We start from the raw sequence: 16,019 nt of genomic DNA, 5'->3' as shown, positions 1-16,019 counted from the left end.
GACTAAGTTAACAACTTGGCGAACGAAATGGAATTCGATGGGGAGCTATCAATATTAATGGGGCTTATGGAAGAAACAAGGTAGAACTTGCTGAGTCAGCAAAGAGGATGCATCTGGATGTGCTAGGGGTAAGTGATATTCGGGTAAGGGGAGATAAGGCGGAAGAGATAGGAGATTATAAAGTGTACTTGACGGGTGTTAGAAAGGGAAGGGCAGAGTCTGGGGTAGGGCTCTTTATCAGGAATACCACTGCACGCAACATAGTTTCTGTTAGGCACGTAAGTGAGCGAATGATGTGGGTAGATTTGTCAGTGGGAGGAATTAGGACAAGGATTGTGTCTGTATATTCACCATGTGAGGGTGCAGATGAGGATGAAGTTGACAAGTTTTATGAAGCATTGAGTGACATCGTGGTCAGGGTCAACAGCAAGGATAGAATAGTGGTAATGGGCGATTTCAATGCGAGAGTTGGGAATAGAACTGAAGGATACGAAAGGGTGATTGGTCAATGTGGGGAAGATATGGAAGCTAATGGGAATGGGAAGCGTTTGCTGGACATCTGTCCTAGTATGGGTTTAGCTGTTACAAATACATTCTTCAAGCATAAGGCTATTCACCGCTACACATGGGAGGCTAGGGGTACCAGATCCATAATAGACTATATCTTAACAGACTTTGAATTCAGGAAATCTGTTAGGAATGTACGAGTTTTTCGGGGATTTTTCGATGATACAGACCATTATCTGATCTGTAGTGAACTAAGTATCTCTAGGCCTAGGGTAGAGAAAGTGAAATCTGTCTGCAAACAAATAAGGGTAGAAAATCTCCAGGATGAGGAAATTAGACAGAAGTACATGGATATGATTAGTGAGAAGTTTCGAACAGTAGACAGTAAGTAGGTTCAGGATATAGAAAGTGAATGGGTGGCATACAGGGATGCTGTAGTAGAAACAGCAAGGGAATGCCTAGGAACAACTGTGTGTAAAGATGGGAAAAGGCGAACATCTTGGTGGAATGATGAAGTGAGAGCAGCCTGTAAACGTAAAAAGAAGGCTTATCAGAAATGGCTCCAAACAAGGGCCGAGGCAGACAGGGATTTGTACGTAGATGAAAGAAACAGAGCGAAACAAATAGTTGTTGAATCCAAAAAGAAGTCATGGGAAGATTTTGGTAATAACCTGGAAAGGCTAGGTCAAGCAGCAGGGAAACCTTTCTGGACAGTAATAAAGAATCTATAGGAAGGGAGGGAAAAAGGAAATGAACAGTGTTTTGAGTAATTCTGGTGAACTCATAACAGATCCCAGGGAATCACTGGAGAGGTGGAGGGAATATTTTGAACATCTTCTCAATGTAAAAGGAAATCATCATGGTGGTGTTGCAAACAGTCAAGCTCATGGGGAGGAGGAAAATGATGTTGGTGAAATTACGCTTGAGGAAGTGGAAAGGATAGTAAATAAACTCCATTGTCATAAGGCAGCAGGAATAGATGAAATTAGACCTCAAATGGTGAAGTATAGTGGGAAGGCAGGGATGAAATGGCTTCATAGAGTAGTAAAATTAGCATGGAGTGTTGGTAAGGTACCTTCAGATTGGACAAAAGCAGTAATTGCACCTATCTATAAGCAAGGGAACAGGAAGGATTGCAACAACTATCGAGGTATCTCATTGATTAGTATACCAGGCAAAGTATTCACAGGCATCTTGGAAGGGAGGGTGCGATCAGTCGTTGAGAGGAAGTTGGATGAAAACCAGTGTGGTTTCAGACCACAGAGAGGCTGTCAGGATCAGATTTTCAGTATGCGCCAGGTAATTGAAAAATGCTACGAGAGGAATAGGCAGTTGTGTTTATGTTTCGTAGATCTAGAGAAAGCATATGACAGGGTACCGAGGGAAAAGATGTTCGCTATACTGGGGGACTATGGAATTAAAGGTAGATTATTAAAATCAATCAAAGGCATTTATGTTGACAATTGGGCTTCAGTGAGAATTGATGGTAGAATGAGTTCTTGGTTCAGGGTACTTACAGGAGTTAGATAAGGCTGTAATCTTTCACCTTTGCTGTTTGTAGTTTACATGGATCATCTGCTGAAAGGTATAAAATGGCAGGGAGGGATTCAGTTAGGTGGAAATGTAGTAAGCAGTTTGGCCTATGCTGACGACTTGGTCTTAATAGCAGACTGTGCCGAAAGCCTGCAGTCTAACATCTTGGAACTTGAAAATAGGTGCAATGAGTATGGTATGAAAATTAGCCTCTTGAAGACTAAATTGATGTCAGTGGGTAAGAAATCCAACCGAATTGAATGTCAGATTGGTGATACAAAGCTAGAACAGGTCGATAATTTCAAGTATTTAGGTTGTGTGTTTTCCCAGGATGGTAATACAGTAAGTGAGATTGAATCAAGGTGTAGTAAAGCTAATGCAGTGAGCTCGCAGTTGCGATCAGCAGTATTCTGTAAGTAGGAAGTCAGCTCCCAGATTAAACTATCTTTACATCGGTCTGTTTTCAGACCAACTTTGCTTTATGGGAGCGAAAGCTGGGTGGACTCAGGATATCTTATTCATAAGTTAGAAGTAACAGACATGAAAGTAGCAAGAATGATTGCTGGTACAAACGGGTGGGAACAATGGCAGGAGGGAACTCGGAATGAGGAGATAAAGGCTAATTTAGGAATGAACTCGATGGATGAAGCTGTACGCATAAACCGGCTTCGGTAGTGGGGTCATGTGAGGCGAATGGAGGAGGATAGGTTACCTAGGAGAATAATGGACTCTGTTATGGAGGGTAAGAGAAGTAGAGGGAGACCAAGACGACGATGATTAGACTCTGTTTCTAACGATTTAAAGATAAGAGGTATAGAAGTAAATGAGGCCACAACACTAGTTGCAAATCGAGGATTGTGGCGACGTTTAGTAAATTCTCAGAGGCTTGCAGACTGAACGCTGAAAGGCATAACAGTCTATAATGATAATGTATGTAATGTATGTATGTATGTATGTATGTAACAACTGCGTCTGTTCGAACGTTACATTCTTTACCCGATACCTCCATTTCAACTCGTCGTTGGGCAGCCTAGACAGACGAAATGGGGTCGCTCAGCGGATACCTCAGGGTTTTCTAATGGCAAGTAAGACATGTAATCTTACTACAGGATACGCTTAACGTGAGTACGAAGAGATTAGCAACTCACGGGTGACGCCTATAGAAACTCACGACGTAATATTAGTAACCGTCGACAAATTTTATCTGAATATTTGACTACGTGAGAACTGGTCATGATTAAATGGAATACTTAAATACTCTTAGCTAGCAACTAACTTATGAACTAGGCTGTAATGGAAGAATTCATGACACATACAATTGTAGAAAATAAATAAGATATTTATTGATAAAATATTGGATTATTAAATTGGCATTTTATGCGGGGCATTATTTGGAATTGCGTAAAAACAAGTATGGATTATAAGTCAGCGCTGGCTCGTAGAAAGGAAAATAATATCCAGTATTAAACTATGAAGATCAGTTCCTTCGTGAAGTAAAAATTGAGTATGTACATATTTACAATATATCACTGGACATCTAAGGTCCATACTGCAGTTGAGACATAGGTGTAATACCAACACAATCAACTTGTTACGATAGCTCATTTGCTTTAAGACTAATTAAACAAGTCTCACTTAGACACAATGTTAAGCCGAAGTGTATCTCAAGTCCACTAATAAGTTCAACCTTAAATTGAACCAAAACATCATTTTTAAATCGGAGGACTGAACTGCATTTCACGGATATATTTACTCGCCGATCCAATTAGAATTGAGCGTTGAAAAACATCACATGGTAAATTGTGGCTAATACTCAGTCAATGACGAGTCACTAATAAGTAAATTCATATAAGTGAACTCAAATAAGTAACTCTAGATGCGTAAATTTAACCGGATGAATCCATATGAGTGAACTTAAATGCATAATTCCATATGAACAAGTCTGTATGAATAAATCTGAATAAATCTGAATAGATCTGAGTAAATCTAAGTAAATCTGAGTAAATCTTAGTAAATCTGAGTAAATCTGAATAAATCTGAATAAATCTGAGTAAATCTGAATAAATCTGAGTAAATCCGAACTCATGTTTTATTGCTACGTTCTCGTTGTGCATGGATAACTTCTTACGAACTAAGGCATTCGTTCCTAGTGCCTGTTAAATACGGCTCCTATTCTAGCTTTTCCCTAGCTATAGTTCGTTGAGAAAATGTAAGTTCAAACAGAGAATGTTAATCTATTTAGCTATCTAATTTCAACATAATCTTTGGCTGTCATACATATGTCCTTTTAGGTTCAATGTCTCTTTCCTTCGTTATATTCCATAACATTCTACTTCAATGCAAGCTACTTTATTCATACGCAGTTACTATGCAAGCGCTATGCCGCGGTGTTCAGAAACATACTCTCATATATATCGGTGTCGTGAATACATTTGGTCAAATACAGCTATCAAACGTATCGTTGTATTCCGATATTCATTACAACACATCTAAAGTTGACATACGATTCCGTCACAAGCATACTTCTACAATAGTAAATTCTGTTCATACCTTGGCTTAGGTCGCTCCAGTGGTGTGGGCAATCTTACGTATACGAATCTAAAAAAAAATGTAGTGTGGCATATCTTAAACTGCAGGCACTCAATGGCCCCTGCGTAGTGCGAATAAAACTTCTCATATCACTATACTAGCAAGATACCCGTGCTTCGCTACGGTATTATACTGAAATTTATAATTGAATGCTTATTGTTTTATATATATAATCCGCCGAAATTCGCGATCTGACTCGTTTTCTGCGAGAATCCACCAAAATTCCCGATCTGACTCGTTGTCTCTTATTTTACGGCACGTTTCCTCCCATTTTTCAATCTTCCTTTCCAGCAATCGAGTTCGTACTTCCCGGGCTAGGCTCACGTATTCTTCCCGGTCAGTTGTGTACGTAAATCTTTGCCATCTTTTCCTATAATCATTTTTAATATGGATAAAATCCTTCTGGAGATCCGGCGTGGTGTTATATTGGGTGCCTTGGCGGCACTGAACCGGCGGCCGGACTGCATTCTTAGTCATTACCCGTCCAGTAGCCGTTTCCAGTGCGGTCCGCACATTTGATGACGGTCCGGAACATTATTATTATTATTATTATTATTATTATTATTATTATGTGTTGCTGGAATGGCTGATGACAGGGAAAACCTGAGTATCCGGAGAAAAACCTGTCCCGCCTCCGTTTTGTCCAGCACGAATGTCACATGGAGTGACCGGGATTTGAACCACGGAACCGAGTTGTGAGAGGCCGGCGCGCTGCTGCCTGAGCAACGGAGGATCCTTATAAGTACATTAATAACAGTAAAATCAATTGGTCTCACCTCCTTCTACACCCTACCGCCGTTAAGTTTATTTACCACCCTCCCCCCAAAAAAATTAAAAGAAGGCTTGTTTCTATATGTTTAAGGGAGATTCCAAACACCAATGTTCACGTCTATTACCTTCAGTTTTGAGATATAAGTATCCCCATAAAAATAATTTACTTTCTTCACTTCATTTCACACTACTCCCCTCCCCCCCCCCCCCTAAGTGAATTTTCCCGCAAAAAATACTTGTTTCTTTAATAGTAAAGAATCCTCTAAATACCAATTATCACGACTCTAACTTCTTCAGTTTTTGATTTGTGTGTCCTCATGAAAGGAATTCAACTCCTTTACACTCCCGCCCTCCAAGATGGTTTCCTCCCAAAACGCGTTTTTCTTTGTTTTTAAAGGAGATCCAAATACGAATTTTCACATCTGTAACAACTTTAGTTTTTATTAGATGTATGTATTCTCATACAATTAAGTCAATTAATTTTTCAATTCTTTCACCCCCCCCCCCACAACCCTTCATTGGATTTTCTGAGAATACGTGTTTCTTTATTTTTAAAGCAGATTGCAAATATCAAATTTCACGTCTGTAACATCTTCATTTTTGAGATATCAGTAGCCTAATTAAAAGAATTCAACACCATTTTCAGCCACTTTAACCCCGCTTCCACCCAAGTGGTATTTCCGAAAACTAAAAATACACGTTTCTTTATGTTTAATAGAGATAAAAAATACCATTTTTTACTTCTGTAACATGTTACGTTTTTTTAGATATACTGTAAAAATTCTCATTTTAAAATTTCACCCCTTTTGAGTTCCCCTTAAGTGGAGTTTCCAAAAACAAATCACCTCTGTTTCTTTACATTTACAGGAGATTCCAAACACCCACTTTTTACGTCTGTAACATTTTACGTTTCCAAGATAATCTGTAGATATAGTCTTTCAAACAATTCACCCCAATTTGTCACTCCTGTCTAACCGCCATTAGTTGGATTTTCCAAACACTAAAAAATGCGTTTCTTTATTTTTAAAGGAGATCCCATATACAAATTTTCAGTTCTGTAATATCCTTCGTTTCTGAGATACATGTATCCTCATTAAAGGCATTCAACCCATTTTTCACCCTTTTACACCCCTCCTATTAGGATTTACAGGAAACAAAAAAATACGTGTTCCTTTATTTTTAGAGGAGATTCTAACTACCAATTTTTACATCTGTAAATTTTAAAGTTTTAATTTGTAGACACACTCATTTTAAAAATTAACCCCCCTTTTCATCCCCCCCCCTTTATTTGGATTTTCAAAAAACGAAAAAATACGTGTTTCTTTACTTTTAAAGTAGATCCAAAATACAAATGTTCAGGTCTGTAATATCTGCAGGTTCTGAAATATAAGTAGCCTCAATAAAGGCATTCAACCCATTATTCACACTTTTCCTCCCTTCCTATTGGGATTTTCCGAAAACAAAATAATATGTGTTTCTTTATTATTAAAGGAGATTCTAAATACCAATTTTTACATGTATAAACTTTAAAAGTTTTGAGATATAGATACACTCATTTTAAAAAATCACCCCCTTTCACCCCCCCCCATTAATTGGATTTTCCACAAACAAAAAAAATACGTGTTTCTTTATTTTTAAAGAAGATCCCAAACACCAATTTTCAGGTCTGTAATATCTTCAGGTTCTGAAATATAAGTACTGACTCATGAAATGCATTCGACCCATTTTTCAACCTTTTCCACCCTTCCTATTAGGATTTTCCGAAAACAAAATATACGTGTTTCTTTATTTTTAAAGGAGATTCTAAATACCAATTTTCACATCCATAACCTTTAAAAGTTTTGAGATATAGATACACTCATGTTAAAATATTACCCCCCTTTTCACCCCTCTTAATTGGATTTTCCACAAACAAAAAAATTCGTGTTTCTTTATTTTTAAAGGAGATCCCAAACACCAATTTTCAGGTCTGTAATATCTTCAGTTTCTGAGATATAAGTAGCCTCATTAAAGGCATTCAGCCCCTTTTTCACCCTTTTCACTCCTCCTATTGCGATTTTCCGAAAACAACAAAGTACGTGTTTCTTTATTTTTAATGAAGATTCTAAATACCAATTTTTACATCTGCAAACTTTAAAAGTTTGGAGATATAGATTCACTCATTTTAAAAATTCACCCCCTTTTCACCATCGCATTAATTGTATTTTCCAAAAACAAAAAAATACGTGTTTCTTTATTTTTAAAGGAGATCAAAAGTACCAATTTTCAGGTCTGTAATCTCTTCAGTTTCTGAGATATAAGTACCGGTATCCTGATTAAAGGCATTCAACCCATTTTTCCCCATTTTCACCCTTTTTCACCCCTCCTATTGGAATTTTCTGAAAACCAAAAAATACGTGTTTCCTTATTTTTAAAGAAGATTCTAAATACCAATTTTTACATCTGTAAACTTTTAAAGTTTTGAGATATAGATACACTAATTTTAAAATTTCACCCCCCTTTTCACCCCCTTAGCGACGGAATATCCAAAAATCCTCTCTTAGCGAGCACCTACATCTTAATATGAATATATCCCCAAAATTTCATTTCTTTATGTCCAGTAGTTTTGGCTCGGCGATGATGAATCAGTCAGTCAGTCAGTCAGTCAGTCAGTCAGTCAGTCAGTCAGTCAGTCAGTCAGTCAGTCAGTCAGGACAAGTTATTTTATATATATAGATAACTCATACCTTTCCTCCAGTTAGCACAATCGTAACCTTATTTCAACATCCATATAATATCTTAACATCGTAGCCTCAATAATAACTCGTCGCGTTCCCAAACACACGGCCATGTCAAAGTACCACACTGTTTCTTAAAACAACATTTAAAAGTTGCTATATCTCATAACCTATGATTGAGTTCAATGCCCTTATTGTGAAGCAAAACAATGCGTGATTCCATCTGTTTATTTTTACACTGCGCGCGACCAATCGTGACGTCAACTTGTAGCTTTACCACTATGAAATCTCTGTAATCTGCCAGTATGTCATTATGATCAGCTGTTTCCAAACTTCTTTTTCAAACCTCACGCTACATACGTGTATTTTGACCGATATACGATGACGTATATATCCATTACATCAGAAACTACTGCTATATTGCTAGATCATGTAACTACGGACTTAAATATCTCACACTTCGTTGGTAACATTCACTTGCATTTCTTATATATCGGTCTCTAATTGGCCCATCGGCACATACCTAAGGTACATGTGTCGGCAAACCAAAATTATGCAATTAAATATTGTAAATGACTTAGCTCGCTCATGGTTGTCCCTGGTCCAGCTGTTCTGCTCCCAAATGGATGTAGTTGGGTCTTCGGTTAGGTCATGGGTTGGACATCTGGTACATCATCCGCTTCTTCATCACGGAAGTGCTGTCTGGATTCCCGTCGCCTTCCTCATCATGGCTCGGTCGGATGGTTTCCCGTCGCCTTCCTCATCATGGCTCGGTCGTATAGCAAGATGTACTGGTCCCCAGCTTGGTCCATCATGTGTACTTAGCACATCATCCTCATGGTCCTCTTGTCAGCATCTAAATTAATGATTATAGTGCAGTGTACAGCCATTGTACAATTCTTTTTTGACGTCTGTAATCCTTAATTTTAATATTTCTTTCGTGGCTCTCCGATGTATCCTCGATTTCGTTGGTAATGATTTCAGTGCATCTATTCTCTGTCTGCCCTTCTTGTAAATCTTGAGGTAAACTTATTTTTATTCTGATTCAATCATTGGAGATGTTTCTCTTCTTGTGTGTGATCCTTTTTATGATGGCTTGGTCTCCCTTTGCAGACTATAGATCACTGCGCTGAGTATCCACCCACGCGTATCTCGTAGCTCTTGTAGGTGATTCCTTCTTAATATCTCGAGTCAACCATGCTATTTTTCGGTGATTTGACTTGTTTCTTCTCGTTTCTGATGCTTTTTCCTTTAATATATCTTTAGATCCTTTGTTATTCCTAAAAGAATTATACCGCGGTCGGTAATTCCGTCCTCACTCTCCGTTGAGAAAATTTAAGATGGAGTTTTCTTAACAATCAAGTTTTCTACTTTTTTTTGTAAAACAATACAGTAGACAGTCCACTGTCCGTTTCACCCTGAATACTTGACCGTTCCATGACGTGTATGGCCTTCTGTGTCATCGCAACTGGTGTCTATTCTTTGCTTCTTATAGATTACATGGCCCATACCTTCAGTCGGCGCCATTTTGAAAGCTGTCGCGGACGTGTGAACGGGCACAATGTCTTTACTTCAATCTGATAACAGAAACATTGAGTGTAATTCAAAAATATTCTTGTATTAATTTGTTTTGTACTGAAATGCAGAAATTGAGTAGTAATTTCAATATTTTGTATATTTGGATTTTTGTAAATTAATATTTCAGATTTTATGATTTGCGTATGCTAGTCTCATTTGTAAATCTATATTACATGTAATAAAGTACATTCTTGGAAAAAAGTGTCTTTATGTAGGTTGTACTGTGATATGATAGTTGGGGTGTTGTCAACACCCCACACGACTACTAACGTTTCAAATGAGTGAGTGATTCCATGAGGGTTAAATAGTAATCTTGAATACAGTGGCTGACTAGGCAATTAAGAAGCCTTAGCCACTCTAAGAGATGGAATGCAGTTTATATCACTGCAGGAGTGATGATCTTGTATGTGAACTATATCCATGAGACATGTGACGTTGTGTTAACAGGCTGGAGAGAAGCTACATGAGCTTAAGTAGTATGGAGCAGTGGGCATAGCTATGATAAACAAACTAAAGTTTCAAAAATGAAGAATAATAATTAAAAATATATGTTACGAGAATCTGAATAAAGGCACAGTCATTACAAGTACGCTCTTATTATCAAAGAAAGAGTTAATAAAGGTGATCATACCACCAATGATGCCATGGAAAATGTCTCAGAACTGTGTAAGGAGTCACCAATAGGATTCAGATAAGCTAACATTCTAGAAAGTGAAGGCGAAACAGTTGTTAGTATAGTATCAAGGAGACAAGAGCACAGTCAAAGTATAGAACACAGAAGATGTTAATGTTAAAAGTTTACCTTTAAAAAGCAACAAGCTAAGTGAGTGATTAAAGTAATACTATATCAAATGAAGAAATATTAAGGTATGATGATGTTTAAATAACCATTTATAAAATAAAGTAATGAATGTGAGCAACTAATTTAACCTTATACTTTAACACTAAGTAACATGAGAATGCGAACACTCCTAGATCTCAAGTCTCTGCCACATACGTTGTTGTAGGGATATTGGTATATCTTCATTTTAGCAGATTTCAAACACCACTTCCCAATTGTATTCTACTGATTTCCATATCCATCAAGCATACGGAACAACTTGGCTGTATGGTTAGGGTCACATAGCTGTGCATTTGGGAGTTGATGAATGCAAATCCAACCGTTGGCTGCCCTGGTTTTCTGTGGTTTCCGATTTTGACACAAGGCAAATCCTGGAGCTCTACCTTCATTATGGCCATGGCTGTTACCTTCCCAGTCCTAGCACTTTATGATCCTTGCTTCGCTGAAAACCTTTGATGTGTTGGTATGACGTTAAAACACAAGCAGAAAAAAACGATTCTCATGTACTTTTCACTATCACAACAATGTGAAATATGATACATTGATAAGGTTTTCAAATGAAAATTTAGGTTTTAAGAAATCATTCACTAGTACTCTTATTTCTGTGGTGTGACGAGATGAGTATTGACAGAAATAAAATGGTATAATTTAGTTTCGAAATAAGCAATTAATATTTCTACAGGTCGCCTGGGGATTGCTCTTCACAGCCACTGGTATGAACCAAAGACTGAATGCGAGGCAGACTTCAGAGCTGTACATCAAGCACTGCAATTTGACGCAAGTATCATTTCAGTTATTGAACTCTCAATCTGAAACATAAACATTGTTACAGGCACCAAATTTTGTGTCAAGTAGCACATATTTAAGAATATACCTAAATATTGCATTTAAGTAGTCTGCCTCTTCAATCTATATACAGTATATATATAAAATAACATGTTCTGACTGACTGGCTGACTGACTTCATCATCATCACTGAGCCAAAACTACTGGACATAAAGAAATGAAATTTTGAGGATACTTTCATATTAGGGTGTAGGTGCTCACTAAGGGAGGATTTTTGGGTATTCTGCCACTAAGGAGGTGAAAAAGGGCTGGGGTGAATTGTTTAAATGAGCATATCTATATCTCAAAAACTTAAAAATTTACAGACGTGAAAATTGTTATTTAGAATCTCCTTTAAAAATAAAAATAAAGAAACACAATTTTTTTTTGTTTTTGGAAAATCCAATGAATAGGGGGTGAATGGGAGTGACAAATGGGTTGAATTTAAAAAAGAATATATCTAGGCCTACAATATTTCTCAGACACGGAACATGTTGAAAACTGGTACTTGGAATCTCCTGTAAAAGTAAAGAAACATAGATAATTTGTTTCTGGAAAATCTACTAAGGGAAACTGAAAAAGGGGTGAATTTTTGAAATGGGCATATCTACAGAACATCTCAAAAACTTAACATGTTACAGATGTGAAAATTGTTTTTTCATCTCTTTTAAATAAATGACTGAAAAGGGGGTTGAATTATTTTTGTCAGGATAGTGATACCTCAAAAACTAAAGATGTTACAGACATTAAAATTTGTATTTAGAGTCTCCTAACGTATTTCCTGAATGAGTAAATTAGCTGGAAAATTTATAATGTCCAATAACGGACCATTTATTTTGGCATTATAAATTTACTCATTCGGGACAAATATTTCAGGTTCCCTATGGGAATCAACATCTATATCATAATTATGATGGCCAAGCAGGCATCAATTTTTGGTAATGAGACAAAGTCTCAGATAGTGCACTGGCACTACCGGTGGCTCCATGTAGCCTATGCAGTGGCCTCCATGGTATGCATTAGCCATGCGTGCATGCAACTGGCTTATGAGCCCGTATTCCTGCAGAAGGTGTTCCATTGACCCCACAACAGCGACGTGTAAGGCTGGCCTGGTGTCGAGAAAGATCGACGTGGGTCGACGAATGACATAGGGTCGTCTTTAGTGATGAATCGCGCTTCTATCTTGCCCGCAGTGATCGCTGGAATCGTGTGCGTCGACATACCGGGGAGAGGGGCCGCCCAGATCTTATAGTCGAGAGGCACACAGGGCCATCACCAAGCATTATGGTCTGGGGAGCTATTGGCTTTAATGTGAAATCACAATTAGTGCTTGTTGAGCTCACTATGACTGCTCGACAGTACGTTGATAGGGTACTCAATCCAGTGGTTGTCTCTATGATGGCAAACATTGCTAATGGGATGTTTCAGCAGGATAATGCCCAGGCTCACACTGCATGCATCTCCAGAGAAGCTCTCCACGACATCACAACCTTAGAATGGCCCGCCAGATCCCCTGACCTCAGTCCTATTGAGCATGTTTGGGACATGATGGGTCGACAACTGGCCAACCGTCTTCAGCCACCCACAACTCTGGAACAACTGACCCATGCAGTGCAGCAAGCATGGGCCACAATTCCTCAGTAAGTGATCCAGGGCCTTATTGACTCCATGCATCAATGAATTCATCAATGTATTGCAGCTCGTGGTGGGCACATCCTGTATTGATTGTTGTCCAAACTTGCGGTCAGAGGGACCTGAAAGTGTAATCATAGAATCACAACCAAACACTCGTCCTGCGTGTTCAATTGCAGTAATGTAACACTACTCCTTCTGGGTGTTGCAATTTCCATTTTCTTCAGTGTATCTGAACGTGTGACCTCCAATTGGGCTGCGCTGTGGAGTCTGTAGTTTGATTGAATATCTGAGTGCACGACCTCCGATTGGTTCGTGCCAGGTTCTCTGTCATTTGATTGCATATCTGAGTGCATGACCTCTGATTGGGTCGCACCGAGCATTCGGTCCTCTGATTGGGTCGCACCGAGCATTCGGGTCTCTGATTGGTCGACTATGATGTCACTGATCTTAATTGGCTTTGGCTGTGAGTTATATAAGGGGGCATACCAGGCCTTGCTGAGCTTCAGTCCTTTATCCTTTCTGTTAAAGTTATCCGGATGGTTATGTATTTCAATAGCCTCCCAATTGGAGGTTGTGTGCTCAGATATTCAATCAGATGACAGACTGCACGGTATGACCCAATTGGAGGTCGCACGCTCAGATATAAATACAGCTGCCTCCCCAATGACCATCACAGTCACCAGTGGGACACAGGAGAGAGTACTTAGATGATGCCACAGAAGATGACTACCACAGCAGTAGTGAAAACATCTGGCAGGTGTGATAGGAGTAGACCACTGCGGATTAGCCTGGAAGATTTTGATCGTATTTACTCTGGCCATTAAAGCCTTCATATTTTGATCATTCTGTATTGTTTCTTATTTTAATGTCATCCCCACTTTTGCTTCTATTTGTTCTATTCTGTTTATTTCTCCTTCGTTTGGACAGGCGTACTTGGGAACATCTCCCTGTGTAACTCCTTTCTTTCTTTTTCAGAGGTTGTTCCTGAAAACCACAGACTTTTTGTAGGATCTGTCTCACAGCCTGTCTGTCATACCAGGTTATTTTATGTCCTCAGTCTCCATCAGTTGGGTGGTACAGACTATGAAGGTTGTCAGTCTGGCACAGTTAGAGAGCATCTGTATCTGGGAGTAGATGTCGAATGTGTTAAAGTCTTTCTTTCCTGGCCTTACTCCCAATTACTTTGTGTCAGCACATTTATTCACTATTGCATTTTGTTGTGGGTATTGTTTGTTGTTTGTAATTAATAATTATTATTTTGTGTGGAATTTACATCTGGATGCAACTCTTGTAGGCAAGTGTTTTCCGTGGTGGAGGATAGCCGTGTGCAAGTTGCAGGAATGTTGAGGACAGAAGTACCCTGAAGGCCAAGGGACTGACCACCCAGTCATGAAGCCAGAGGGTGTGTACATGAAATGTTCTGTATTAAATCAAACAAACTAAAGCCAGATACAGCTAAAATGTCTGGGCTGGTCAGAAATCAATCTAGAAACCCTGTAATGCCATCCATTCAGCAAGGAGGTGACTTGCAGACTATGCATGATGAAAGCCCTTCAGCTACTGTTGAAGTTTCTCATAGTTTTTCTTTCTCAATTCATCATATATTGCCTTAAAAAATATTGTTTCTTATAAAATGACCATATGGCTGGCATTTTTAACTAACTGTCCTCCATCCAGCATTAACTTATGCCAAATGGTAATTTATCCTCCATTATCAGGTCAAACCATAAATTACTCTAAAAATCACATTAAATGCATGAAAAACTCAAAAAACTGAACTGATGTATATAATTATGAAAATTATAATTATGAAAATGTATGATATTCCATTAGTTACACATTGGATACACATGGGAAATGACTGTGTTTCTTTGGCAGTTGCAGGTTAATGACAAGTTAGTTGCATCTCTACACAGCCGCATGATGTGTGAACTTCTGCTCCAGTCAACAATAAAGTGATAGTCTTTTGTACCTGCTTCATTTAAAGAGAATAAGGTCTAGTTACAGTCATGAATAGACTGAAGAATTTGGATTTTGTTCTTTTTTTTACAAGTTGCTTTACGTAGCACCGACGCAGGTATGTCTTATGGTGACGATAGAAAAGAGCTAGAACTGGGAAAGAAGCGGCCATGGCCGTAATTAAGGTACAGTCCCAGCATATGCCTGGTGTGAAAATGGGAAACCATCTTCAGGGCTGGTGACAGTGGTGTTCGAACCCACTATCTCCTGAATGCAAGCTTGCCCCTAACCGCATGGCCACTCTCTCGGTCAGTTATTCATTATTCTTGCTGGGCTGAGTGTCTCAGTTGGTTAAGGTGCTGGCTTTCTGAGCCCAGCTTGGCAGGTTAGAACCTGGTCCAGTCCAGTGGTATTTGAAGGTTCTCAAATAGATCAGTCTTGTGTTGGTAGATTTACTAGCATGTAAAAGAACTCCTGCAGAAAGTATTCTGGCATTTCGGCATACCTGAAAATCTTCAAAGTAGTTAGTGGGACGTAAAACCAATTCACAGATAATCTTCTCCAACACGCAATTAAAGAAGATGATAGTTTTACTCCTGTTTTAAATTCAAACTCCTTGGAAAATTCACTCATGAATTTTACTTTAGAGTGGGTGAGAATTAGGGTCTGCTTGATAATTTCTGTCGTTTTGTCATCCACTCCACATTCACTCAAGATGTCGATTAATACTTTGACAAAGATGACTACGAGATCTTCAATGACTCTTATCAAACCCCATATCTGCTCAAGATGTGAATCAGTGCCATTTACCTTTAATTGGGGATCTTTTCAGTCTCCCAAATCTTTACCAATTCATGGACTAATGCCTGGTTGGTTATTTCTCCACCACTTTTCAGTGTCTCTGCTGTGACTGCATCATCTCCTGCAGCTTTCTTGTTCTTTAGTTCCATGACCATCTTCTGAATTTCATCTTTGTTTGGTGGGACTGAATCTTTGTTACTTTGTACTGGAAGAATTTTTGGCTGTTTATCCCTCATTATTATTATTATTATTATTATTATTAT

At 38.5% G+C, this 16,019-nt stretch overlaps 1 protein-coding gene across 1 annotated transcript in view; it reads left to right on the top strand.

The window, feature by feature from the left end:
• The window catches only part of LOC136858715 (myrosinase 1), a 96,368-nt gene that overhangs the window by 65,848 nt on the left and 14,501 nt on the right, over positions 1–16,019 (top strand). Inside the window, exon 6 of the mRNA XM_067138456.2 lies at positions 11,219–11,313. Coding sequence (XP_066994557.2) covers positions 11,219–11,313 — 95 coding nt within the window. The remainder of the gene's footprint in view (positions 1–11,218; positions 11,314–16,019) is intronic.

The sequence above is a fragment of the Anabrus simplex genome, chromosome 1, assembly GCF_040414725.1.
Source record: "Anabrus simplex isolate iqAnaSimp1 chromosome 1, ASM4041472v1, whole genome shotgun sequence".
In the NCBI taxonomy this organism is placed as follows: domain Eukaryota; kingdom Metazoa; phylum Arthropoda; class Insecta; order Orthoptera; family Tettigoniidae; genus Anabrus; species Anabrus simplex.
The sequence above is the reverse complement of the archived record's forward strand: the minus strand, read 5'-3'. Positions and strand labels throughout refer to the sequence as shown.